Source organism: Coloeus monedula (genome assembly GCF_965178545.1).
Source record: "Coloeus monedula genome assembly, chromosome: 2".
In the NCBI taxonomy this organism is placed as follows: domain Eukaryota; kingdom Metazoa; phylum Chordata; class Aves; order Passeriformes; family Corvidae; genus Coloeus; species Coloeus monedula.
The window spans coordinates 82,660,233-82,685,879 of record NC_138782.1 but is presented as its reverse complement, the minus strand read 5'-3'; the positions used below and the strand labels follow the sequence as shown (position 1 = coordinate 82,685,879).

The 25,647-nt window shown below is 38.0% G+C and overlaps 1 protein-coding gene across 1 annotated transcript in view; it reads right to left on the bottom strand.

Annotated features, from left to right (window-relative positions):
- Nucleotides 1-25,647, bottom strand: part of MDN1 (midasin AAA ATPase 1) — a gene marked incomplete at its 5' end in the record, with an annotated part of 93,899 nt that overhangs the window by 67,418 nt on the left and 834 nt on the right. Inside the window, 18 exons of the mRNA XM_082302889.1 lie at nt 250-346; nt 1,639-1,783; nt 2,778-2,881; nt 4,307-4,518; nt 5,014-5,074; nt 5,174-5,322; nt 5,863-5,975; nt 6,943-7,038; nt 7,699-7,780; nt 8,804-8,997; nt 10,553-10,667; nt 12,185-12,288; nt 13,756-13,887; nt 15,122-15,334; nt 17,291-17,483; nt 17,563-17,670; nt 19,005-19,229; nt 20,672-20,898. Of these exons, the coding sequence (XP_082159015.1) occupies nt 250-346; nt 1,639-1,783; nt 2,778-2,881; nt 4,307-4,518; nt 5,014-5,074; nt 5,174-5,322; nt 5,863-5,975; nt 6,943-7,038; nt 7,699-7,780; nt 8,804-8,997; nt 10,553-10,667; nt 12,185-12,288; nt 13,756-13,887; nt 15,122-15,334; nt 17,291-17,483; nt 17,563-17,670; nt 19,005-19,229; nt 20,672-20,898 (2,570 nt within the window). The remainder of the gene's footprint in view (nt 1-249; nt 347-1,638; nt 1,784-2,777; nt 2,882-4,306; nt 4,519-5,013; nt 5,075-5,173; nt 5,323-5,862; nt 5,976-6,942; nt 7,039-7,698; nt 7,781-8,803; nt 8,998-10,552; nt 10,668-12,184; nt 12,289-13,755; nt 13,888-15,121; nt 15,335-17,290; nt 17,484-17,562; nt 17,671-19,004; nt 19,230-20,671; nt 20,899-25,647) is intronic.

The window sequence follows — 25,647 nt, the reverse complement described above, 5'->3', positions numbered from 1 at the left end:
CCCACTGACAACACTCTACACTACTGCTAGACCACTTGCTCACAGCTCAGCTACTTCACCAAAGTATTTTGCTGATTCTATTTCACGAAAAACCTTCACCATAATGTGGAAAGCATCTCTCACAGGCAGTAAATTTGAGTCCAGACTTGTATCCTCAGGCTTCAGATAAGGCATTCTGGTCAACTCCTGAAACTAATTAAACTCTGAAAAAGACAGTGACTATTTTGTCCCAGAATCATTATTTCCTACCTGTTTCTTATTCCTAGAGGAAGATTTCTCTTTCCAACATCTGTAGCTGGATTCATGCATGCAAACAAGCGAAAATCAGGGTGACGGACAAGAGGCTCTAAAGTAAAGCAGAAATAAAAGACATAAGGTTCACAATAAAAACTGGATATTTATTATGTTAAATAAGGTATATTTTATCTAAGGCAACTTTCTATTGCTGCACTATTAAAATTCCATAAAAATTCCAGTGGCAAAAATTTTCAGAGAACCCCACATGATTTTCTCAGAAGTACCTGCATCTTCACAACAACCACAGGCAAGTGAAACCTTGACTTTTTTGTGCATAGCAAGATGTTTTAACAAATGTCTTGGGGTGACCTTATGATGTGTATCCCATAATGCTGCCTATGCCCAGAAATTAATTCCTGTGCCTTTCTATGACTCTAAACTGAGCCTGAGAGGAGGAAGGAAAAACTGAGCAAAACTTTTTCAAAGCAGTTTGCAGCTTGTTCAAGGTCACACACAGATAGCAATTTTTTTTTCCCAGTTGCAGCGGGGGAACAAGGAAGCACCCGGCTTGCTGCTCCCGGGTCAGTTTTTTGGCCAGTTGTTCAGCTTCTTTTTCTCTGGAGAGAGACTGTGAGTTGAATTTTCCCTTTCCCTGGAATTTCAGATTTTCCCCTTTTCCACTGGATTGCCTCAACATTCGAGCACATCAGGAGGACTTTTCATCAGGCACAGAGGGCCTGGCCCTGGGCCAAGCCCCAGCTCCGAGGAGACCAAAGGGAGGACTCGAACACTTTCTTCTGTTTTTTCTCACAGCAAGAGATTTCATTATTTAGCATTACTATCCTTTCCCTGTGTGTTTGGTAAATAAATAGTTTTTATCTCTTTCACTTCCCTTTGAGGAAAATTTATTTTCCCCAAACCCGGTGGGAGAGGGGTGGTTGTGCCTTCTCTCAGAGGATATATTTCTAAATTTGGCCAAACCAGCACAAATTTAGTTCAAAATGTTTCAAAAATTATGTAAGCCCTAAACTTGCAACTCTTTTTGTCTCTTTCAGAACAATAGCCAGTGCTTCCCTTGGCCAGGAAGAAAATCCAGCCTAGGATGCTCACACAACACTTGCCTCTGTCTGTAGCTCTTGAGAGCAGCATTCAGCAACTGCATTTTTTTACCTTTACATCTGTAAAAGGAGTTAACTTCCTACACAGCAGCCCCTGAAGTGCTGTTGAGAACACACCAGTGTTTTGGACTTCTTGCAAAGAACTATAAAGCCTACAAAAAGCACATCACTCTTTTGCACACATTCATTTTAATGGTAAATGAGCTCAATTTATTTTGAGCTACACAGGATAGGGAAGTCAGCTGGATACCAAGATACAGAAAAGAAAGCATAGAAATAGTACCTGTGTCTCCTCTGTCTAGTAACACCAGTGATCCCGATGATCCTTCCAATAAACCACTCAGGCACTCCAAAGTCTCTGCTGCAGCCAAGTTAATTTCATCCAATAAAATCCACTCTCCTTTTTTTACTGCTTGTGCTAGAGTACCCTAAAAATAAGACAAATTCCTTAATCATGTTGCCAGCAATGATATATCAACTGAAGCATTCAGATACTGGAAATACTTGGTGTGCACTCTGTGCCTTGATTAGACAAATGGCAGTTCCAAACCTTTTACAGCAATAGCAGTTTTACTGCTCTCTCTCAATAACAGCAATTATTTTGCCAGTCACAGAAGTCAGGCAGTTATCACACCATTACATCAGACACCAGTTTGACTGGTTAATGTAAGATTTAAGATCTCTTATTTGTGCAGTGCTGTCTGTTGGTGATACCTACCACTGACACCACATAGAATAAAGACAGTTAATCCAAAGACACAAGCAATATTATGCTCCTATGGAATCTGTACCTTATTAATTAAAATGATGACTATATTAATTAAACATGACTATATTTAAGTCAAAGGTTCTCCAACTATTCATACATACATTTTTTATAGAGGACTGGTCAACATTTTACACACTTTACATGAAATTTGAGCGCATATATTCAGACTAACAGGGTGACAAGGAACAAGCATGCATATACCTCACAATTTCTCCTAATCACACTTAATGTCATTAAAACATATTATGGGTTGGAAATGTTTTGAAAAATCACTTTTAGATAAATAATCAATCCTTAATATTAAATCTTTCACAGGAATCCCTAGACAGAAGCATGAGCTACTGAAGACTGGTCAAGAAGTTTTTTCTAATCTGATACAGTTGAAAAGATGGTACAACATACTCTTTTATCATACCAGTCCTAATTCCTATTATACAGCACTGATTTAATGTGCTACCACAAAACATTCTCCCACTCCCCATCTAAACATTGCCTCCTTGAAGCTGCACACTTTGTTTCATGAGTTATCATGGAACACATTTTACTTCACAGCAAGGTTCTTGCCAGGAAGCCATTTATATAATACTGATTGCAAAGTCTTTTAAATACTTCTCCTTATTCCTCCTAGCACCAAAATGCAAATCCCTAAATACCTCAACAAATGCAAAGAGAAGAGCATTTTCTGTCATTTTCATCTGTTGATGAGCGTGATTCAGTTTAAGACCAAATGCCTCCCACTTTTCCTTCAGTGGCAAGCCTGCAAGCAAAACAAATTTAAGTTTGGACCATCCAAACAATATCACAAAAAAAATGTCTGACAACAGCACTTTAATCAAGTTGTTTCCAGCACAGAGGCAAAAGCAAGCTTGAGCAACAAAAACATTCGAGTCCTGCAGGTGACACACCACAAATTAAAAAAATAATTTAATCTTGTTTTGGTTTTTGTGTGTGTGGTTTTTTGTTTTTTAAATTTAACTGTACCCATATATGGATAATGTTCAGATAATTTGCTATTCATTCCTAGATGAGGAACAAACACTTATACTGCACTTTGTTCCAGCATGACTGTTACCACTCTGATTTCCAGAGAGAGAAAGACATGTCAAAAAAATAAATCCAAATTTACAACCCTTATGACAGAACAGATTAACAATGAACACTTCAGTATCAATAAACACACTGACGCTTATCAGTTACAACATTACTTACTATAGCACTGATTTCAGTTACTTGCTAAAAATCACTAACTGAGCTACATACAGCATCAAAATTCCTCAAGAAACTTTGCAAGTTACAGATTTCAGCTTGTCTTTATTTTAGCATTGTCAATTCTTGGATTAACTAGTCTTTAAACCCTATTTTTTTTTTTTTTTTTACATTTGTGGGCATTTCATTTAATATCACTTAAAAGAAGAGTGGAGATAAAGTTCATAATTAATTTTACTTAACCCAAACTGAATGAAAGCTACAACTTCACTTATTCTGCTGGTCTAGAACCAGAAACAACTCCGTACAAGACAAAGTATCAACGCTGCCCCAGCCCCAAAATGGGTTGTGAAGTATAAAACAAGGAAAAACCTATTTGGAAACTAAACCCCATAGAAACAAAATAAAACACTAGGCAAGTCACCATCACTGCCAGAGGAACCAAGGCAAAAGCAAGCTCTTAAAATTATTACTACCCTAAACCAGTTATTACTTCGGGCTTGGTTTTTTTGTTGTTGCTTTGCTTTGTATTTTAAATCGGACATATTTGTGAGATATAAGCAGGTTCCAGGACTGACAGTATGAATGCATTCACATAGAAGATTGACACACAACCAACCAGGACTGCTCACCAGCACAGCAAACAAGTGCTGAGTGGAGACCAGATGTCAAGGGTACCATAGGGCAGACAAGTCAACCTCCGCACTGTCAGGCATAGCTAACAGCAGAGATGAGTTAGAAAAAGGAAAAACAAAACAAAACACAACCCAATCACTATTCTAACAGAGTTCTGAATGTCTTGTTGCAATGTTGACATTGCATTTCTCAAAACCAGAAAAAAAGATGTAATATAGGGGGAGGGAAAACCCCCTAAACCTCAAACAAACCCAAATTAAAAGAACAGAAGTCACCAGTATTTATCTACCCTCTGCAGTGGTTCAGCACTAATGTGTGTTTGATCCATCTGAAGTCTTACCAGATGCATTTTCTTTTACTTCTTTATTAATAGCAGATTTATGAATATGTTGCATTAGTTTTAGCAGATCATGCCAACGTTTCTGCCTGTAGCAAGTCTGAATGTGTCCCAAGAATGTTTGATTTTTCTTCCTAGAGAATGTCTGAGAGAAGAGTTCTTCAAAAGACTCTCGCAGAGGGAGCCAGATCAGCTTGTTATCCACAGGCTTGTAACTGAAGAGAAGCAAAACAGTAATTCCTCATGTGAGACAGAGTTATCTTTGAACTTAAAAAAGAAAACAACCCCAAAACCAGTTACTTGTAACAACAATATGCTGCATGGATGAAGCCTTGTTTCCGAAGTTTTTTACTCAACTAACAAACCATGTAAAATTGCACATATTTAAATGTACCTCATGAGGCGATTTTGTAAAGACAGGAACACCCTGACAAGCAAAATATTTGTAATACTACCAAACAATATGTCCAGTGAATATTACATCAGATTTCTATTGAACAACTTAGCCATTTTTAAAGACATTGGGCTGTGTTTCTGAATGACGCAATCACACACGGCTCTGCACACAATTCAGTGAAATTGCTCTGTTCTGCAGCAAGGACAAGAGGGTTCCTGCATGCAAACATGTTTCTTAAGACATACATCCTACTATTAAACAGATACTGCCCATTTGTTACACAGAACAGACAGAACAGTGGTCAGTGACTCACCCCCCTAAGAGATCTGCTGTGTCACTTTGTTGGTTCATGTTGACAACCCTCAAACGTTGTCCTGGAAACAGAAATAGAAAGTGCCATCAACTTGTGGTTTGTTCATTTGTTGTTTTTTCAATTATCTTCATGTAAGTTACAATTTTCACTCATTATTTACCTGTAATGTGAGCTAGGTACTGAACTGTTGAAGTTTTGCCAGTTCCTGTTTCACCAACCAAAAGCACAGGCTCTCCTTTGACAACACACACTGCAAGCTGTTCAATCAATACTGCAGATGGCCGTGTGGCAGCAAAGGTATGTTTTGCCCTGAAAAAACATAGCAAGTTACTCAAAACTAAGATTTAGCAAGGAGCTCATTCCAATTTTACCTTCACCATTTTTTAGAGGAGTGGTTTGATTTAGGATTTTTTTTTTTAATATAGGTCTGAAAAGAAATAGTTCTAAGATATCCTTCTAAGATACTTACTTTTCTCAATATACAACCTAAAAATTCAGGGTTTCCAACTTCCTGGCCAATGGAGTTAGCAACACATACTACAAAAATCTCCCTTTACAAAGGCAGATCCATCAAAATCATTTTATAACTGCTGTGGCTCCACACTGCTTTGAAGACACTCTAGTTCAAAGAAGCTGAAAATCTCTATGGCTTTATCTGCCAGAAGCACAATGCAGACAACTCTTAAAGATACACAAGGTAAAACTAAGATCGAAAGGGAAAGAACTCTCACATTCCTTTCATTAGAATGAGAATACCCAATTCACATTTTCCTTAACCCTGTGACTTGCAGTCTATTCTACTCCACCACAAAACATTTCAATTCACATGGAAACTACAGGATATTTTACCTCTGTACAGTGAGAGCCTGGTTCTGCTTCTTCACAAGATGCACTCTTCCAACAGAGACTTCTTGTTCCCTTATTGAAATTTCTGGTTTATAGAGCTCACAGAAGAACTCCACCTGTGAAAAAAGCATCAACATTGCCAATACTAATGCTGCTTACATTACACTAAGAACACCCACACTATGCTACCAGCATTACTTTGCAGCAAGCTAATTTTTAATGGTAAAATTCTAGATTTTTCAGGTTTTGAATACACATCACCTAAAACAGTGAAGGACGTCAGAAGTGTTTTTATCTGTACAAGCAAATTTCAGTTTAATAACTTCATAATAGTCTTTGCCACTCTATTTCTACTTCACCTACTTCCATGGTAGTTCAACTACATAAACTTGAACTGTTATTTTAACAATAAACAAACAACCTCCCTTAAAAAAAACCCTTTGTGTAAAGAAGGGTGTTTTGCCACTTGCAGGGAATAATACACTCCTGTAATGAAATAATGCGAAGAAGGACAAAGAAAAAAACCCACAGAAGTTTCAGGGATCCATCTGTCAGCTTACAGGAAGGAATTTGATTTGCAGACTTCTACAGTCAGAAATAGTTGACAAAGAAATGATTTAGTTTAATTCTGTCATTTATAGAGCTCCAGAGAGGCAGCTTATTTTGTAATCAGTGAGTACAGAACAAGTAGCAGTAAAGATCATGTTTCCCTCTGATCTCTCTGTTTAAATGATTAACATGCACTGTAAACCACCTAAGAAAAAACCACATTCTTTACTACCCTGTGCATCTAGTGATATCATATGCTTAGGCAGCTGTGCAATCCTTTTGCATCATGAGGCCATTTGCTCTAAAACAGGTTCCCTGGAACCCTCAGATTAAAAAAAAAAAAAAAAAAGCAGCTGAATATAAAATAGGAGAAAAACAGATCCTGGGATGGAACAGAGTGCAAAAAATCTGTTTGGGACAGAGAGGTGGGCATAATTTTAAATAAAAAATAGCATAACATGTTACAGAATAATTGCAAGCTGTATAATACAGAATACTACCAATAAAGATTATGTTAATTATAGCTCAACATACCTTTTTTTTTGAAATGTTTAGGTAACTTCCAATAACTTTTGCCATTTTCTGTCTGCTCCCTTGGTTGGACAACATGGCTGTGAAACAGTCCAGTGCCTGTCAAGGAGAAAACCAACTTGTTGAACACTAGTTTTGTATGATTTTATCTGACAAGCACCATCTTAATCGAAACGAACCCAAATCCAATCCAACCATTGCAAATAAGACTATTTCACTGTCCTCAGATCAAGTCAAACAACAGAGTTCAAAAAGATGTAACAAGGACTTCTAAACTCTGTAATGTAGTGGGTTTCTACCAAAAGCAAAAACTTTTCAATGCCCAGTCACAAAAGCTTTTTTTAGATGAATGGACCAAAATGGAGAAGGAAGCAACATCTCAAAATTGCCTCTGACTGATGCACACCCAAAAAATTCCCAACCTAGACTGTAGACTGATCAACAGGAAAGTAGAAACACAGCCCCATGTTAGAAGACAAAGAAAGGTCTCAGTCATATGCAATCCCAGCTTGTATCAGTTAAAATTATATGCACCATGCTGTTTGTATGACAGCAGTAAAGTCTTTCATCACCTTACTGCAAACAACTTTCCTAGTAGCAACAAGAGCTTCTGATTAGAGATATCACAAACATTCCAACCACAGTCCAATTGCTTCAAACAAACCCCAAAAAATTCCCATCTCACATTCCCAAAGAGAGTATTTTGTGAGACAATGCTAGAATTTGGGTAATCAATTTCTAGATCAAGTCTTACCGCACCTCCTGAAAAATATTCACTGCTGTGGTTGAAGAGTTACTGTCAAAGTTGTAAGCAATCCTGCTGCACCAATTCAGCAGGTCTCTAAAAAGAAAAACCAAAAAGATTTGGTACAAACATGCCAAAATACACATCACCTTCTTTCATGTTCAGCTTAGGCCATGACACCATCTTCTGACAGCTGCACGTGTAGTTGTTGTGAAAATTGTACATGGGAAGACACTAAGAGGTTGATAACTCTGAGGAGTAGCTGAGCACAAAGACCAATGTTGCTTATAAGCAGGTAATACATACTCTACTAAATCATAATGCAGCTATGAAACTGAAAGGTGTTAAAGAATCCAGGAAAGTATAAACCCCTCATTTTTTCAAGATACAGATTCCTTATCAACAACAAGATCTTCCAAAAGGCAAGAAAAGGAAACTTTGTTCTAGAAAAAAACAATGTTCTTATGTTCCACAAAAATATTAGGTACTACCCACACCTAGTATTTACTAACTAATTCACAAAGCACTACTGGTTACAGAAATTCCAGATGAGTAGAACTGACATTTGGTAGGAGAGGAAGAAATAATTCAGCATCAAGCTACATTTCATCACAGAATTTCTGAAATTAACAGTACATTACAGATACAGTTATTTTCAGTCGCCTTAAGTTATAATGCTGAGAATGTTCAGTATGAAACAATTTAGATAATATACTCAGTTGCTGAAAACATTATCTTCTAGCTACTGAGAGAACATTATACAGCACCTTCCAGTTTTTACTTAGTACTGATATCTCGTGTTAACAATAATTAAGAATAAATTCATATGGCCTGATACCAACTAAGCACTGCATATGACAAAACCTACACGTTCCCCCACATCCACCAAAAAGGAAGTACAGCAAATAGGAAGTTTAAATAATCCAGGATGAGTTTCTTTAAATGATATATTGATCATTATTTTAAAACAAAAAATGTATTTTCCCAGTTTTTGCAAAATTCCCATTTAATTATTCAAGCTTTTACAATTATTTTTAAAAAATTAAGAAAAATAACAAAAATAAACCCTTCTATCTCTGTAGCTAGCTGACTTCCAATAAACATGTAAGAAAAGACAACCTTAGAGATAGTTCTCGTCCTTCCAGATTTGGTTTCTTATGTTCTGATCTAGATTCTGATGTTGCTTCTGATGTATGACTGGAGCCAGCAGCACAGCTTTCTGGTGACTGATACTTGTCTCCTGCAAGGTCCATGAAAATGTCTAGCAAGTGATCTGTCACAAGAGCAAGGCTGGGGTATCTCCTTTGGAGGACCTGAAAGAAGAAACAAAAAAGAAAAAAATGAAACGAAACAACAAAACAAAAATCCCACCTGCACTGGAAAGAAACCAACCCCGGTTTTTACCAGGAGATGCTTCAACAGATACTTTAGCCAGCAAGCTACATGAAACTGCTCCCTTGCAGTCTCTGATCTGAAGAAAACAGAAGTTATTACGACTACTATGATACTGATTTTGATGCCAAAAATGAACTTTGCCAACTCAACTCTACTCCAATTCATTTAATACATTCACACAAATACAAATACCTACAGGAAGAACGGAAAGTACATTCAATCCTATCTGAAGCCAAATCATGACCACACAACTTCACAGCTGATTACAGAAGTCCTTATCTCCCACCCTTCTTTTTATGACTAAATTCATTTGAGTGTTCAAATTGTCTTTTCACTGTGCTGACAAAGGCACTTTAAGGGATAATCTCCTTCTGTAGTTTCCTTTCACCTCAGTTATCTCCACTAAAGTTGCCAACCAAAATATTGCTTCCCAAAATTACTTTTCACAGACACAGGCCAGGAAAACTGGTCCTAACCTGCCAGACTGACTTTTAAGATTAACAAGAAGAACATGAATCTGTTTTTAAGGCAAGCAGGTCAGTGTTCTCGAACATTGTCTCTTCTATCACTACTACTGAATCTTAGTGCTTAATCTATACATTTTTGTGACTTAAGCTTCAAAGTTGCAGAAAAATAATAAAGAGAACCTAGTGGTAAGCAACATATCTAGCCCTCAAGTTTTGTTTCTTCATAAGGTTTTGATAATTGTTCTTGCCCCATTCCTAACAATTAGCTGACAAATGACAAGAAAGGAAAAAAAAACACACAGAGATTTAAGGCCACCTAGTGACCTAGTGCTGGCTGCTGAATGAGTCCAAATGAGTGAATAAATTCTACTGAAAAAACTATCTTCTTCATTCTAGAAAACTCGGAACTGTCTCCTCAACTCTTCTGCTAGACACTATTCACTACCTTTTCTCTTAACTGAGGGTCTTGTAAGACCAGATCCTGTTTTGAGCTCTGTATCACACGGAGAATCACCAGAGAATTCTATTTTCATATGAGCCTTAAGCTGCTTTAATCTTCTTAAGAGCTACACAAAGCAAACACTTCCCAGAGATGCTAACAAAAGAAAGATGTTAATAGAAGCAATTATTTTTAATTGATAACTGACCAACTATTTTTCAACTCAAAGCTTATAATTAGAGTAAGCTCAATTTTCTTTTTTGCTATTTCTCTCTGCTTTCAAGTTTCTGTGGGCTAATAAGTGGCAAAGTAACTTGATTCTTAGACCCACACAAAGCGGAGTTGTGTCTGTCAAGGCAAGTTCCAGGAATCTTTGTTCAATTCACTTCAAATTTTCCTGACAAACTGCCTGTTTACCTCAAAATTGGCAGCACAAAGCTGAAATTGTAAGGGTCTATTTTGGAACTTGAAGATAAAAATAAGGATTCAATTAACTACTGAAAAACATTTATTACCCTAGGTTGAAACAATTATTCACACGCCACAATGGAGCAACACACCCCATACCTCCTTGAGTTCTCCTTTGCTCATGTTATCCAGATGTATTTTGGTCCAGTATTTGTCCAGAAGAGCAGCATGGCTGCTTTGCTGCCTGTACCAACCTCCACCACAGCTGAATATCCTAAATCAAAACAACATGAAGAAATGCAGCATGTTGAGTGTGGCTGAAGAATTCAGCATTTTCAGTGCATTTCTGTGCATCAAAGAACATGTTACATAGAGCTGCTACAGCATAATGCAGCAGGCATAAATGACACTGTCACTGTACTGTGATGTACCCTACCCTGCCTAACCACACTTTCTGAATTGCCTATTATACAGTGTTTTTCTTCCTATAATGCAAAATCTCCACAGAGATTCTTTTTCTGAAAGACTTAACTTACTGTCGGCTGTCTATCAGAAGCAACATATAGAACCCTTTGTAAAGAGAGAAACCTGACGGAAGTGGCCTGTGAAATATCTTAAAGGATCTGTGCTCTTACTGCAGAGATGCAGGAAAAGCATCTCTAGCTTGTCCCCTCCACATTGGTTTATGATTATTCTTCCTCATCCTCCAGACTCAGCTCTTGCCATCATACATTTCATTCCCTTTGTTCTTTTACTGCAGCAATAACTATTCAGCCATGTGGTTTTTTACCCACTGTGGAAGTAGCCTTGCACATGTAAAATATTAGATTTGGGGTTGTGGTTTGACTTTTGTTTTCTGGTGGGTTTTTGTTGCTCTTTTTCTTCTTTGTTGTATTGTGTTTGGTTTCAATTGTTAAATACCATTTCCCAGCTGTAAACTCAACAGATTTAGGGAAACTACTCTAACTAGCCCAATGAAGACTATAATTTGCTGCTATACAAACTGTTCACTGATGTGCTAGCTTTGGCTGGGATAGTTAAATTTCTTCATAATAGCTGGTATGGGGCTGTGTTTTGCATTTGTGACCAAAACAGTGCCGATAATCCAGGGATGTCTTAGTTACTCCTGAGCAGGGCTTCCACAGATTCAAAGCCTTTTCTGCTTCTCACCCTGCCCCAGCATAGAGGGTACACAAGCAGCTGGGAAGGGACACAGCCAGGACAGCTGATCCCAACTGACCACAAGGATATTCCATATCAGATGGGATCATGCTTAGCATATAAAGCTGTGGGAAGAAGGAAGGGTGAGGATGCTCAGAGAGACGGTGTTTGTCTCTGTTTGTGTGGAAACCTTTTGCTTTACCTAAACTCTATCTCAACCCAAGATTTTTCCCACTTTTACTCTTCCAGCTCTCTCCCCCATCCTGCTGCAGGGGAGTGAGCGAGCGCCTGTACGGTGCTTAGTTGCTGACTGAGGTTAAACCATTACAACCATGCATTCAGAAATAAAAACTATTAGGAAATGAGGCAACCAGAAGAGTTGAATACAAAAGACTCAATTCCAGAAAAAATAGATCAGAAGAAAAGAACTAATTTACAGAAGAAAGACAAAAGCAGGAAAATATGTTAAAGGCTTTGAAATAAACTATAAAAGATTTGAAAACAGCTTCTATTGCTTGTTAATTGGAAATTGCTAAAATACTCCTACACAAGTATCTTGCACTTAAAAGTACCTTGGACTTAAAAATAGGATACCCATGCTCTCAATCTCATTTAAATTCACAAACCTACCTTCTGGTTGCAAAAAATTGGAATCCTGGTGCTACTTTTAAACAGTCACCACGACCAGGAATCAGTAACTCTCTTTTCTCCAAAAGAGGAATCAGCACAGAGATCTGGAAAGAAAAAAAAAAATTTTTTTTGATGGCACTAACAGACAGCACAACCATCCACACTCATTTCACACTTGAGATGCTGGAGCAATGCCACAGAGCACCATTCCGTTGCCAGCAACTGCCATTCCCATAGATTGCACTTCCAAGTGATGCTAACAGGAATTGCAGGGTCCCCAGCAATTTTAATCAGCAGTGGAAGTCATAGGTGTAATGTTTACTTACCCTTTTTTCTCCTGTATTCAAATTTAATGATAAGAGAATGGAATAACAGCCTTTACACTGCAAGTCCAAACCAAAACTATTTATTTTTAAATTATCAAATGACTTATTAGACATTTCCACACCAGAAGCTTTATTTTCTTTATCTGCCCAAAGAAAGATGACTTGTATCTCAAAGATGTCATTCTCAAACATCAACCTTTTCCAGTGTATACACTGCTACCCCAGGAGAGCCTGGGGTCTATTTAAAAAATCTACCCTTCCCCAGAGAAGGACAGTAATGGTCGTGGAAGAAAGAAGGGAGGTATGACCACACCGACCACTCAGCACAGAGGGAGGCTCACAGAGATCCTCTGATATGGAGCAGACAGGATGCCTGCAGGGAGGACCTGAAGAAAGGGATTTGATGAATGCAGGATACTGTTCAGGGTATGCTTATCATGAGTGCAATGAGTTGAGTCCACAGAAGCAAACAAGTGCATGACCCCCTAGCAGCGAACTGTCAGTACATACAAGCAGTATTCATTTGCTTTCTTATTTTCTATTTCTAATATCAGAAGCCTGGAACCTAATAAACAAACTGACAGGTTATTCAGTCACACAAAGGATGCTTTATGGAACAGATATGAAAGGAAACCACCAGCAGAATGTCCAGCAAGCCTACGCAGCAAAGCACCTCTATCACACCATTCTTGCAAATGACTTGTTTTCAGTAGCCATTACTTCAAGAGGCAAGGATGACTGACTAACTAGTTGTTCTGGAGCCAAAAACCAGGAAATCTTAGACCTTATAATGCTTAGTGCAACAGCACATTTTTAATGTGTAAGAAATGTGTAGGAAAAGATGTGGAAGGAAAAAAAAGCCCCACACAACAAAACACCAAAAAGAAAATCTTATTAACAGCACCAGCCTCATACATTGACAATATTCTGCGGTGTTCAGGACCACATTTGGTTTCAAACACCAAAACATTATTAAATAGACACATTATCAGCTCATTATCAGTGTCGATTTCAGTCTTCAGAGTGAAATTTGGCATTAGTGGCAGAGTCATGACTACCCTGTAACAAAGACAAAAACTAATGACGTGTGCAAATATGCGAACAAAGACAGATGAATTCTTTCCAAGCCCTTCTAAAGCAGCAGCATTTTCAGCGTGCTGCTACAAAACCCTGGTGATTAGACTCCCAAAACTGTCACCACGGGCATAAAGACCAGTACTTTAAAACAAACATAAAGGTACATACCACATCCAGAGGAGCATAATCAATATCCTCCAGAAGTATCCAGTGACCTTTGGTCACAGCTTGAGTCAAGGTCCCAGGCTGCCACACAAACTCCCCTGGTACATCTGTGCATCGATACATGCCCAGCAGCGTCTGTGACAGAAACCATTGGCACATCAGAGACCCGGGCACCACATCCCCAGAGAAAAGGAGGGCAAATAGGACCAAAGTTGGGACATAAGTGACATTCAGCCTCCACCTCACTAAACGATCTGTCTGGCAATCTCTGCCCAGCATTGCACTTTTTCTAATTAAGAAGAAAGGTTTCCCCCCACTTCCAGTGGCAATTTAACTGAATCACAATAATTAAAACAAACCAGGTAATTGGAAGTGGATTTAGGAGCTGTGCCACCCTAATTTACAAGGGACCTAAAGTAACACAGAAGACTGGGGTCTAGGGTCACACTGAACTTTATTTCATGCTTTTGAAAAGTCTGTGACTAAGGTAGTAAAAGGAACTATAAAGCAAGTTATTCAAAGGTAAAATCCAGTCAAAGCTTTGCTTTTCTCTCAAATTGACACTTCAATATTTAAGCATTGCTTAAAAAATTGAGTTTATGATTTTACTACTACATATTTTATACCTTGAACTTCATCACTTTTTCTTAAATATGATTTTCTTAGTCTTGTATATGAGACAAAACAGTTGTGAGATGGTGAAACCAGGTGTTCCATGCAAGCAAACAAGGTGCTCATGCATGCTAATAAAAACCTTCTAATAACTTCTTGTGGATACTAACCACCCTTGAAAACTAAAAAAAAATCGTGCCAAACAACATAAATCAACTCAAGCTCCAAAATTCTATATGCAAAACAAGAAGTACATGAAATTACCTACAGATAGAGCTTAATCATTAATATGTAACTGCAAGTCACCTCAACATCCCAGTATCTGACTTTATCTCACATTTATCACAAAAAAAAGGCATCAGATTAAACAGACATTAGCTCACTTAAACTGAAATAAAAGTGTTCATACAACGTTTGGCACCAGAATCCTGCTTTTTCCAATACCAGTCAAATTTTTTTATATTTAAAAAAAAAAATCAATAGAGCTCTTCCCCATAAAAACAAAGCCCTGATAAAATATAATTTGGATGACACAGGTTCAGCACAATTATGCAAAGAATTTAAAACCTACTGGAAAATAACTGCTATTTTTCTTGTTTGTTTATTTATTCATTCTCATCAATAGTAAGACCAGTACTAATGAGTTGAGCAGTGTAGGGTCCTTGAGTGAAAACATTATATTATTAGAAAATTAAGTCCATGCTTTAAGTAAAAGTTATGTCTCATGATCCAAACATAAAACAAATCCATCAGTTACCTTACTATCAGTTTGATCTCCAAGCTGAACTTTCAAAATATGAGGAGGTTTTGCTCTTCCCGTAACAGCTGCTAAATATTCAATTAAAGAGGTTTTGCCACATCCTATTGGTCCTTCTAATAAAACAGGAGTCTGGTACGCTACAGCAATAGCAAGGTTTTGAAGATTTGTGAAGGCAGATTCAACCAAAACAAAACTGTTGGTGTTATTTTCCTGTTCAAACATAAAATTTGGGTTACTACACTGAATTTGCTTTTCTTACAGTTGTACAACATAGAACAATTAGGAAAGTGAATCTAACAACAAGAAAAATTTTGGCCTGCAGATCTGCATATCAAATAAAATAAGGGAATCTAAAGTTGTATTTATTGACAGGTATTAAAATAGATTTAATCCAAAACCTATTATAGGTGAAACACTTAATGAAAAGTATACATACAATTTGATCCTAAGGGGAATTCACACCAAGTTGTCAGTACAGGCATAGTAACTATTCAGTCATAACTCATGTCAATCAAATACAATTTGCAATGTAAGTGAAATTCAGTCATCAGAATGGGTCCAAATCACAGAACAAATCAAACAGCAGTTGCATTCAAATGATGCAAATATGAATATTAAATGAATGAATATGAGTATTTACTTCTTTCTGTAGAGGCCAAAGTACAAGATTATTAAACTCAGTGAATGAAAAAAAAAGGTATATTCAATAACATTTTCATTTTATTCAAAATTAAATGAATGCAGTTTATTGAATGGCAATTAATCAATGCTACAGATAGTCTCCAAATATTCAGACTCTTACAGTCATATCAATATATGGCACAAAAAATAGTGCTTTGTGCCAAAAGGCTCAGTGGAAAGAAATCACAGCATTAAGATGAGTGTCTTGTATTTAAGTCTGACCTTTTTTCAGATATAGCTTGATGTACTTCTCTGGAAACAAGAGAACCTGCTTCCCCTCACAGTTTGCTCCTACATCTTCATCAGACCTCCTAAGCTGTCACTGGAACCTCCCTATTGTAACTGGAACTACACTGTAGACCAGATCAGTGAAATACCTGTGGCTATTAAAAAAATAAAAGCATTCCTTTCAGGGAAGTTCTCTCCTCCCTCATAGATAATGAGTATTCTTTCAGTAATCCAGTTTACTGCATGGCCTGGCTTCAGCACAGTTGCAACAGCTGTGACACTGCCATGGGAGCAAGAATCTTCTTAAACAGCTCTACAGTTTCCTCTCCTACAGCGAATTTCAAACCACTCTCAATCCCATAAAAAAAAATCCCAAAAGGCTAGAAAACAGTGAATTCAAAAACAGAAGTGGGGAGAAAAACGGGGGGGGAAGAGGAATCTGGAGGAAAAATCCTCTTTCCTTGCTTCTGCTACTCAAACAATTCTAGACACTAGTAGTCTTCATTCATTTCTTTGTCGTGTTGTAGATCACTGTTACAAAATTAAACAAAAAACTCAGCTAAGAGCTAAAACTGCTACCTAAAGGAGAAAAACAGTCAGGAATACTGGCTGTAGCTACAAAGAGGGATCTGGAGAGCTTAAGTTGAACAGCAATTAAAAAGAAAAAAGGTTAAATACTGTTTGTTTAAATACATTTAGCCTTCGATGGGTTTCCCAAAACTGTAAGGCACAATAGTCTGCATTACACTTTCTCAAGTGGTGACAGTAAATTCTTGTTCACTTCCTTTCCCCTTTCTCTGCCTTCAAGAAAAGTTTAAGTAGCAGCCTTTTTTTTTTTCATAGAAGAACTGAGCATATGTTTGGAGAAAGGCTGCATATAAGATGCCTATATAGCACAAAAAAACCTATGTCATGCAGGTAAAAGCATCTGTCCTAGATCCTGGCTTTAGTCAGCTATGGATTATTACCCTGAGATTGGAGTTACTATGTAAGGCTGAATATTCTTTTGTAATATGTTTCTACAAACTGCTACATGAAGGTAAAGTGAACAGCACTATTGTTCCTTCACTGCTTCACTCCACTGCAGAGCTTCTTTGTGGTGTCTGTATTATGCAACAGTAGTTTACAGCACACACTGAGAAAGATACACACATTACCCATAGTATCTCAATGCCATCTAATCAGGAAATAAAGTCAGTTCACTGGGCTTAGAAATTCCTAAACCAAAATGTACTGATTTATCCGCAGATTACATACCTGCTCTTCAGAAACATGCTGTAGTCTAGGCAGCACAATGCCACAGACAGCTACTACATGTGCAGAGAGGTCGCCCGACACAACGTGTCCTTGTGTATAGTGCGGTTCCTTCTCCTTTTGCCAAAACGAGGAGTCTGGATTAGCCAAAACTAGGGCTTTTTCCACATTCTGCAGCTGAGATTCTTCTAGCAACCTGTGAAAGCCATGTTTATTAACTCAGCTGAAAGCCATCAAGAAAAACAAATAGTGTTCATGATTTTAAAAGTTCTTACTTTAGTCTGAAATGTATCAGCTCCTCAGGATTGAATATTTTCTTCAGGAAAGATAATTTATGCTCATCATTCATGCATGTAACCAGAGCAAGACAGTTTGAAGTATACCTAAAAATTGTATTTAGAATAAAATATGTCAAAACAGTCTTAAGAAATGTAGTTTGACAACTGTCAATTGCATACCAAAACATTAAGTTTGGAAAAACGTGCAGAAAACTTTATTCATAGAAATTATTTTAGCACTATGCTTAACATCCTTTCAGATTAGACAAATATCTCAGAACTGAGAAAAGCAATTCTGTCATGGCAGTTTTAATTTATACACCAATTAGCTAACATTTCTCTGAAGAACTGAATTATCAGCAGAAATATAATAACGGAATGCACTTTCCCAAGTAAATGAAAGTTAACATATGAGACAAGGAATTGAGGTCATCTTTGCCCAGTTTTTTTTCTCCTACCATTTTCCTTCCAAACTTGCATTTCATGCTATTTCTAAAGTAAACCTAATGCAATGAAATCAATTCTGAGTGCCTAAAAAAGCCAACAACTCCCAAGTCATGACTACATAAAGCTGTCTTGCAACAAAGGAATATTTAATATAAATCATAAACCAGTTTTCATTTATTATAACACTGGTTTTAATTTCCAAGAACAAAGTTTTGTTCTATGAGCGTGGTGGGGGGGAAGGAAGAGTGGGGAGAAGAAGATTGTTTCAGGACAAAAGTTTGAAAGTCAGCTCATTCACTGACTTAAGACTATTGGCTGAACACCAGGTAAAACAAATCTATCTAGTCAATGAATTACAAGTCATCTCTCTTTTTCTGAGACTAAGCCTGTAATTTTGAAGAGCTTCATAAATGATTTGAAAACACTCTTGGTTCTGCCCTTCCTAAATTATACACCTTACTTAAAATATGTGTTACTAACACAATTCTGAATTTATGTTTTAAAAAGTGAACACTATTAGAGATCTTTTTAAAAATAAAAGGCACTGTCAATACTACCACTGACATAAATAAGGTAGAGCATGTGATCAGGTTGAAGCCCTGCAGGCACAGGCCTAACATCAAACATTGGACCAAATTCCCACACGAAGCCTGTAACAAGGCCAATACAAAGTGCAGCTTAAATAAGCCAAGTTTTACAGCCCCTGAGAAATCTATATACAAACAATTGAAAAAAGAACCAACTTGGGCAAACTGAAGTTATTTGGAAAGATTCTCTAGACCATAGTTTAAACACTACTAGCCTAAAATTCACTTTGTGATAGATCACTATAGATTTCAAAAGGTCAGTTAAGAAGTACAAGTACAGACACCATTGGTAGGGATTTCTGGTATTATTTGAAGATGCTTTCTATGGCATGTGAACACTGCTGATTACAACTCAAGACACAGATAAAACCTCCAAATCTTCTTCAGTGAATAGATGTAACTTACCAACGGACTAAAGTGTCATGACTCCTTAGGAGTGGAACACACACACTCCAGTCCCATAGCTCCCGGAACACTGACTGCTCCTTTTGTAAAAATCTGTAGGCTGCCTCCATGAGGTCTCGTAACTTCATTCGTCTGCGCCCATATCGGACTGTGTTTGCATCTGAGCTCTCCAGGAAAAGCCTCTGGAAAACTGGTGACGTAGTTTTAAAGTATCTTAAAGCAAATCTTTAGAAGAGAGAGAGAGAAAGAGATGGAACACAGACATGTAAGTCAGAAGAAGGAAAACCAGACACTAACAAAAATGTCAGGGCACAGGTCCTAGGACAGTAACTGACAGTACTAAGAACTAAGGCCTATAATTAACTTTATTCACTCGTGGGAAAGACAACCACTTCAGCAATCAGCTGACAACAGACACTTAAGCTTATTAGAAATCATTACTTAATTAACAAGGGGAAACAGTACTGCCTTTGGTGAAAACTCTTTGATTGTTCTTGTTTACTGAAAAAGAAAGACTGATTCCTACTTATGTACCTTTATATTCTAGTGGCCTAGAGGTCTAATATTAAACTCAAGAGATTTTGGTTGTGAACTATTTTCATGGCAGCTGTTTTGCTTTCCTGTACATCACAGATGAAAGCCACATTGTATCTTACAACACAATTCAACTAAAATAAACTGTGTTTGAGACTTGTATTTACTAAATAATTCTTTCCATTCAAAACACATCTGTTATTGTGGGAGACTATTCAAATCTTGACATCACCTCTCTTCACCAGGGAACATTAACAAGCACATACTGCCTGGATGAAATGTTAACTGCAATGCTAATGGTTAATGTCTCAAACAATTGTACATTTGCAAAAGCAGCAGTGCTTTGCTGAGGATGTGCAAGGTCACAGCCCAGGGGCAGAGGGGGTGAGCATCCACCGCCGGGGGCTACAAGCTGTGGTTTGGGCTATGTCTGGAAGAGGCCGATAAAAAGCAAATCCTGCAAAGTGGGATAATGCTTTTTATCATTACAATGTTCTCCCTTACACAACTGGCTCAGGTGCAAAAACTCCCCTCGGGGAAAGTACCAGGACATTCACATGGGCCTGAAGGTTTTCATCCCTTCTGATGGGGCATAACTGGCTGACCTACATTCGAGGCAGCTGTCATGTCTTAGGAGGAGTCATAAATCAAAGAGCCCCGAAGTACCCCCAGACTCACTTTTAGGAACTTCCACCAGAGAACTGGGCATGATCCACAGTGTTGCAACACAGTGTACAACTCTGCCCTGCTGGGGTGGGTACCTGGGCATTCCCACCTGAACCTGAGCGTTTATCAACCCAACAAATTTTATGTTTCATGGGCTTCCTCCATCCCCCGATGGATCAACACTTCGACCATTGCTTGGACCAATGGCCACTGAAACTGCGACATTTTTTATGCTTATATATTGCTGTATTTCTACAGATAATAACCAAAACAGCTACTTATCTCCTTTCCATTGCAACCAAATTGTTCTAAAATAAACAGCACATGCATATATATAAAAACATCAGTCGGTATGTGTACTCCTCTCTAATCCGCCCCAAGGGATCTATTAACAAGAACCTGAGTTACCCTTGTCTCTGGGGGTTCTAACACTTCCTACGTTCAAACACTGACATCTCATTACTCACGGCAAAACATCAGGGTGGTCAGCAACCAGCTTGCTCATTGCTACACACAGCCTTTCATGCCGATCATGGTTGATCTGGCCACCAGCTTTAATAGCTTCTGCATTTCTTTCCAACAAATCCAGCAGGATGGGCCGAACTTGACGGCCGATCAATACAGTACATTCTTTATCCAGCAATAACTGTGCTAAAGTATTGAGGATGCACTGGCGATCCTGCTGAGTCCAAACCTAAAGGAATGGGAAGTAAGAACAGGTTAAATGGAAAATGATTTTGACCTTCAACTTCAGAACTATTCATGCAGAAGTCAGAGTGAATTTTACAGGAACAAATAGTTCAAAACCAGAAGGGAGTCCAAAATCCCAAAGCAAGTACTCAATTGACACAGTTCTCTGTATTAAAAAAAAATTCCTTAAAAAAAAAGAGAAAGAGTAAGATGCAGAATGACACACTAAATAGGAATTACAAAGTAGTCCCAAAATCCTAAATCATACTTTACAACTGAAAGATAAAGCAAACAATTTACAGTATTTTTTTTTAAAGAAAAAGATTAGGAAAATGTTATAACAACTAATACATCTTTCTGCTTAGAATTTCCATTGACCTTAACAGCTTGGTTTCATGAGAGCCACAAAACATTTAAGAATTTGAGTTCTTAAATTTATGTTGCTTCATGGTCACTCTCTCTTTACAAAAAAGAAGCATTTGATCAGTCATGATCACAGCCTTATTTTCATAGCTCTGACAGGGATTATAGCGAGCAATGCTCTTAACAAGAAGCAGCTCGTATCTGCAATTTTGAAGTTGAAAATCTTTTTCTTTTTATGCTGTTACACAAAAATGGTCATTCAGTGCTTTAAAATACAAGGAAAACATATTCGCATCTGTTAGAAGAAAGAAAAAAACCAAACCAACACACCTTACCCTCACATCTCCCCCACCTAGTCCCCCCAACCCTCTTAACTTTGTAACAACCCATTTCTTGTGTCTTACCCATAAATTTCTCTGGTCTTTGAGGTTATGTTACTAGCCAAGCATCTCTCCATTTCCATGATGCTTAACATATAATGCAGCATAAGTAATTTTGGAAATCAGGATTATGAATTTGCACTATAGTGGTTTTGCTCTTAACTCGGATGCTCCACGCTTCCCTCCCTTATTGAGTGAACCCTTAGCCAGAAGTATTCTGTAATTCAGGTACTTTTTTGCTTCAGCACCACATGCAGCCAATTTCTGCTTCTCCTAGGCTTTTGTTACTCGGGTAAAACTTGTTCCTGGTCTCACAGATGGGATGGTTTCATCGTTACAAGAGTGCAGTGGTCCTCTGAAAGGATGACCTCCTAAGGCTCTACCACCGTCCACACCCTCCTAGAACGCATGCAAACCTGTTCCTCGGTCTCCTGAATTTGAATAGACATTCACCCCCATACAGCATAAAAAGCCAGGGAAACTGAGGTATATACACTACAAAGATCAAACCCATCACATTAATTGCAAGCAGTTTCTTACAGGCCTTTTGATTGCTTTTAGAAGACATAAGTTTATCTTCCTCTCATCTATCACAGCAGCACAAAAAATAATTTTTAAAATGGAGTGAGGCCCTGTTCATTACAGGGAAGCAGATTTTGAGTGGCAAAATGACTGGTAAGTTGTTCAAAGGCAGAATGGCTCAAAAGAACCAGAAATAAACTCCACTGGAAAAAATAAAAAGTACCTCCAGTTTTGATATCAATTACATCTTTGGCTACCCAAACAAGGCACAACAGGGTGCTTAATTTACTAACCAGAGCTCTGAATATCTGAATAAAGCCAATTAACAATAAAACAGTAAATAATGTGACTGATTCAGTAAATTCTGTATTTACATGTCTATGGTACAACAAATTCATGCCATTAGCAATTTTGTGAGAGAAAGCAGGTTTTTAATCATTGTGTGCAGTACCCTTAGGATATATAAAGCTGTTCAGAAATCACAGTGGCAACATTCTCATTCTACAAAGAGACTGTCTATCTGATTTCAGAGTCTAAATTAAAAATTTTATGGAAAAGCAGAATACTGTCAGAGGGGATTTTTTAACCAAACATGGCTTTGTGAAACACCAGCTTTCTCAACCAATAGCAATAGACAGCTGATCTGAAAGTGTTCAAGCCTGGGATAGTAAATCTGCACATGTGGTTCCAAGCAGCTGCTTTAAGAAAGCATCACAAAAGACTGTGCCTCCAAACACAGAGCACATACACACACTGTCTCTATTATTAATGAGACACACGAAGCAGATACAGCTAGGATTGAGACCTGGAGTCAGACATGATCCCAGGTGCTGCTCTAGCAGCAGGATGAGCATCTCCTTCCCAACCCACACAGTACATTTGCTCAGTGCACACAAGGTACAGAAATCTTTAATAATACCCAGCTTAATCCAAACCCTAAATTCATAAACTAATGGATCACAGCAAGGAGCAATGTGGTCCCACATGAAAACCACACTTCTGCTCATGACTCACAGGTTACACCAGACACAGATTTAACAGTGGGATACTTCTAAAGAGTAGGAGGGCATAAGGGCCACACATGGGAAATCTTTCTTCCTCTCCAACACAGGAACTCATGTTGTTGTCTCTGTTCCACCACACAACAGCTCTACCACTGTATGACTGTGCAGCAATCAATTCAGCAAGATGATCCAAACTAATCTTTCTTATGAAGTCCTACACTGGGTGGGAAAGTTGAATGTATTTTCCAAATCAGCAGGCTTACTGGGCTCAAGATAAGAGAAGCAACACAAATGCGTGGCTTGGCCTTGGGAAGAGGCTAAAAGAAAACAGAACAGCACCACTCTTTTTGGCAGTTGTTCAGTTCAGCAAAATAAACCAAAACACGAGCCTGCACTCTTCCTATAACCTATGCCGTTCAAGGGAAAAAAAAAAAAAAAAAAAAAAGCAGGGGTGATAAGCAGTCTCACAGGGAGCACAAGCTGGAACTTCCTAAACCTCCTTCAACACATCTCTGACAGAGTCAGACAGATCTCTCCCTCACAAGAGAGGATGAAAGCAAGAAGTTTCTGGTTGACTTTGTATCATTAACACACAGTGTCCCAAAAATCACAGCACTTCAAAAACTAGCAGAAGGAGATGACAATACAGCCCAAGATGGAAGCCAAAGTGCAACATACCTTCCCTTATTTCTAATGCTACATGATGCAAAGTCTAACTAATCTTTCAAATAAAATGTTGAAGCCATATTTCAGTATGAAAAAACCTCTGCCTTAGTTGCCAGAGCATCAAGACATTTTTCTGGCAGACAATGGGTAGCTGTGTGAATTTAAGACCACTAGGTTACCTCATTTTTCCTACACTTATTAATATAAAGGAATAAAGGCATTTTTCAACATCAAATGCTAAGCCTGAAGGACTCTAAAGAAAAGCTTGGAATTATTATTAAGACAACTTTCACTGCTACATAGAAAAATGAAATGCAAAATGAAGGATGCCAAGCTAAACCACCAAGACATTAAAAAGGAAAATCAAGAATGGTGTGCTCAAGATCTCCTGTCCACTTAGGATGGTTGCATAGACTAAAGAGAAGAAATATCCAAAGGGGTTAGGTTTTTTGATATATATCTTTCCATATAAGCACAGTGGTAGATGCAAAGGACAGAAACAAGAAAGGGTATTTTTGCATTAAAGTTCCATTCCTAATAGTGTTTTAACCTTCACAGTAATTAACTTCTCTACTGAAATTACATGATCACAGGGAACCAAAATACATACATTTGCACAAAATTCACATTTGGAATTCTACGCAGGAAGACTTTCTGGCACACCTTTGGTAACTCAGAGCCAAAAGCACATTCCACTTTGTGGAGACCCATTGTTTCTACAGTTTGCTTAAATTATTCAAAAATGTGAAGGTGGGAAACAGGTCCAGAGAGCTTTTCATCCCACCTTCCTCATTAAGAGCACCGAAATTTGTGGTATCTTTGCAGAGTTCATGGTATATAAAAATACTTTACAGAAAGGGCTCTAATTCTATTACATACCCAAGCACAGAGAACAAAACCTTCCATGACCACATGAACTGTGCCACACTATGAACCTTAAAACACTGCTCCTTATTTAGCAGTTGTGGGCAAGTTTCATTCCTTTATGGAACACTGAAGAATAAGTTGCCAGAAAGACATAACGAAGCTGTACAGCAAAGAGAGCTCTAGATTTCCAGAATGCATGCTTCCTAGGTTAGATACAAAGCAGCTTGTAAGAAATCAGGTATGACGTTTAGAGACGAAGTTTGTTTACTGGCAAGACAAGCTTAAAATAATCCTAGAGCTGTAGCTTTCAAGCCTGGAAACAGCAATTCAGTTTTCAAAAGGATGTGTCATTGTTAAGTATTGTGCTGTTCCAGGCTCCCTCTATACAATCACTCTTTAACAATTTCCACCTAGCAAGACTTTTAAACCTGAAGCACATCTCCAACCAGTCACCAAAAGGGAAAGGGCACAGTTTCTTTCCCAATCTCAGATCTCAGTGACTCACTTCTGGTTCACTGCTCCATCTGTCTGCTACACCATGCATCCACACCATCCCCGCCTCTATTTCTCAGCAGTTTCTCTCTCTTGAAAAGCAACTCTTCATCACTGCTTCCCACCAATTAGCTTCAACTCAGGAATATATATTCATGTCAATTTTACTTTAATCCTGTGATTTGCGGCAACAGAAGAAAGAACCATCTGTCTACCAACAAGGAAACTTGAGTACCAGCATGAAAGTCTTCCCCAACCATAACTGAGACAGCAACTCAGACTGAAAGCAAATATTCTGAAAAAATATGATACCTTACACTTTTCATCTTCAAACAACTGGGACATCTCCAAGACACTCAAAGAGTAACAGAGACTTTGAGCCCCAAAATGTGTACACATCTTAGGGGCTTCAAAAGCTCTACCATGAAAAATATTAATAAAACAACATCTGATGTGCTG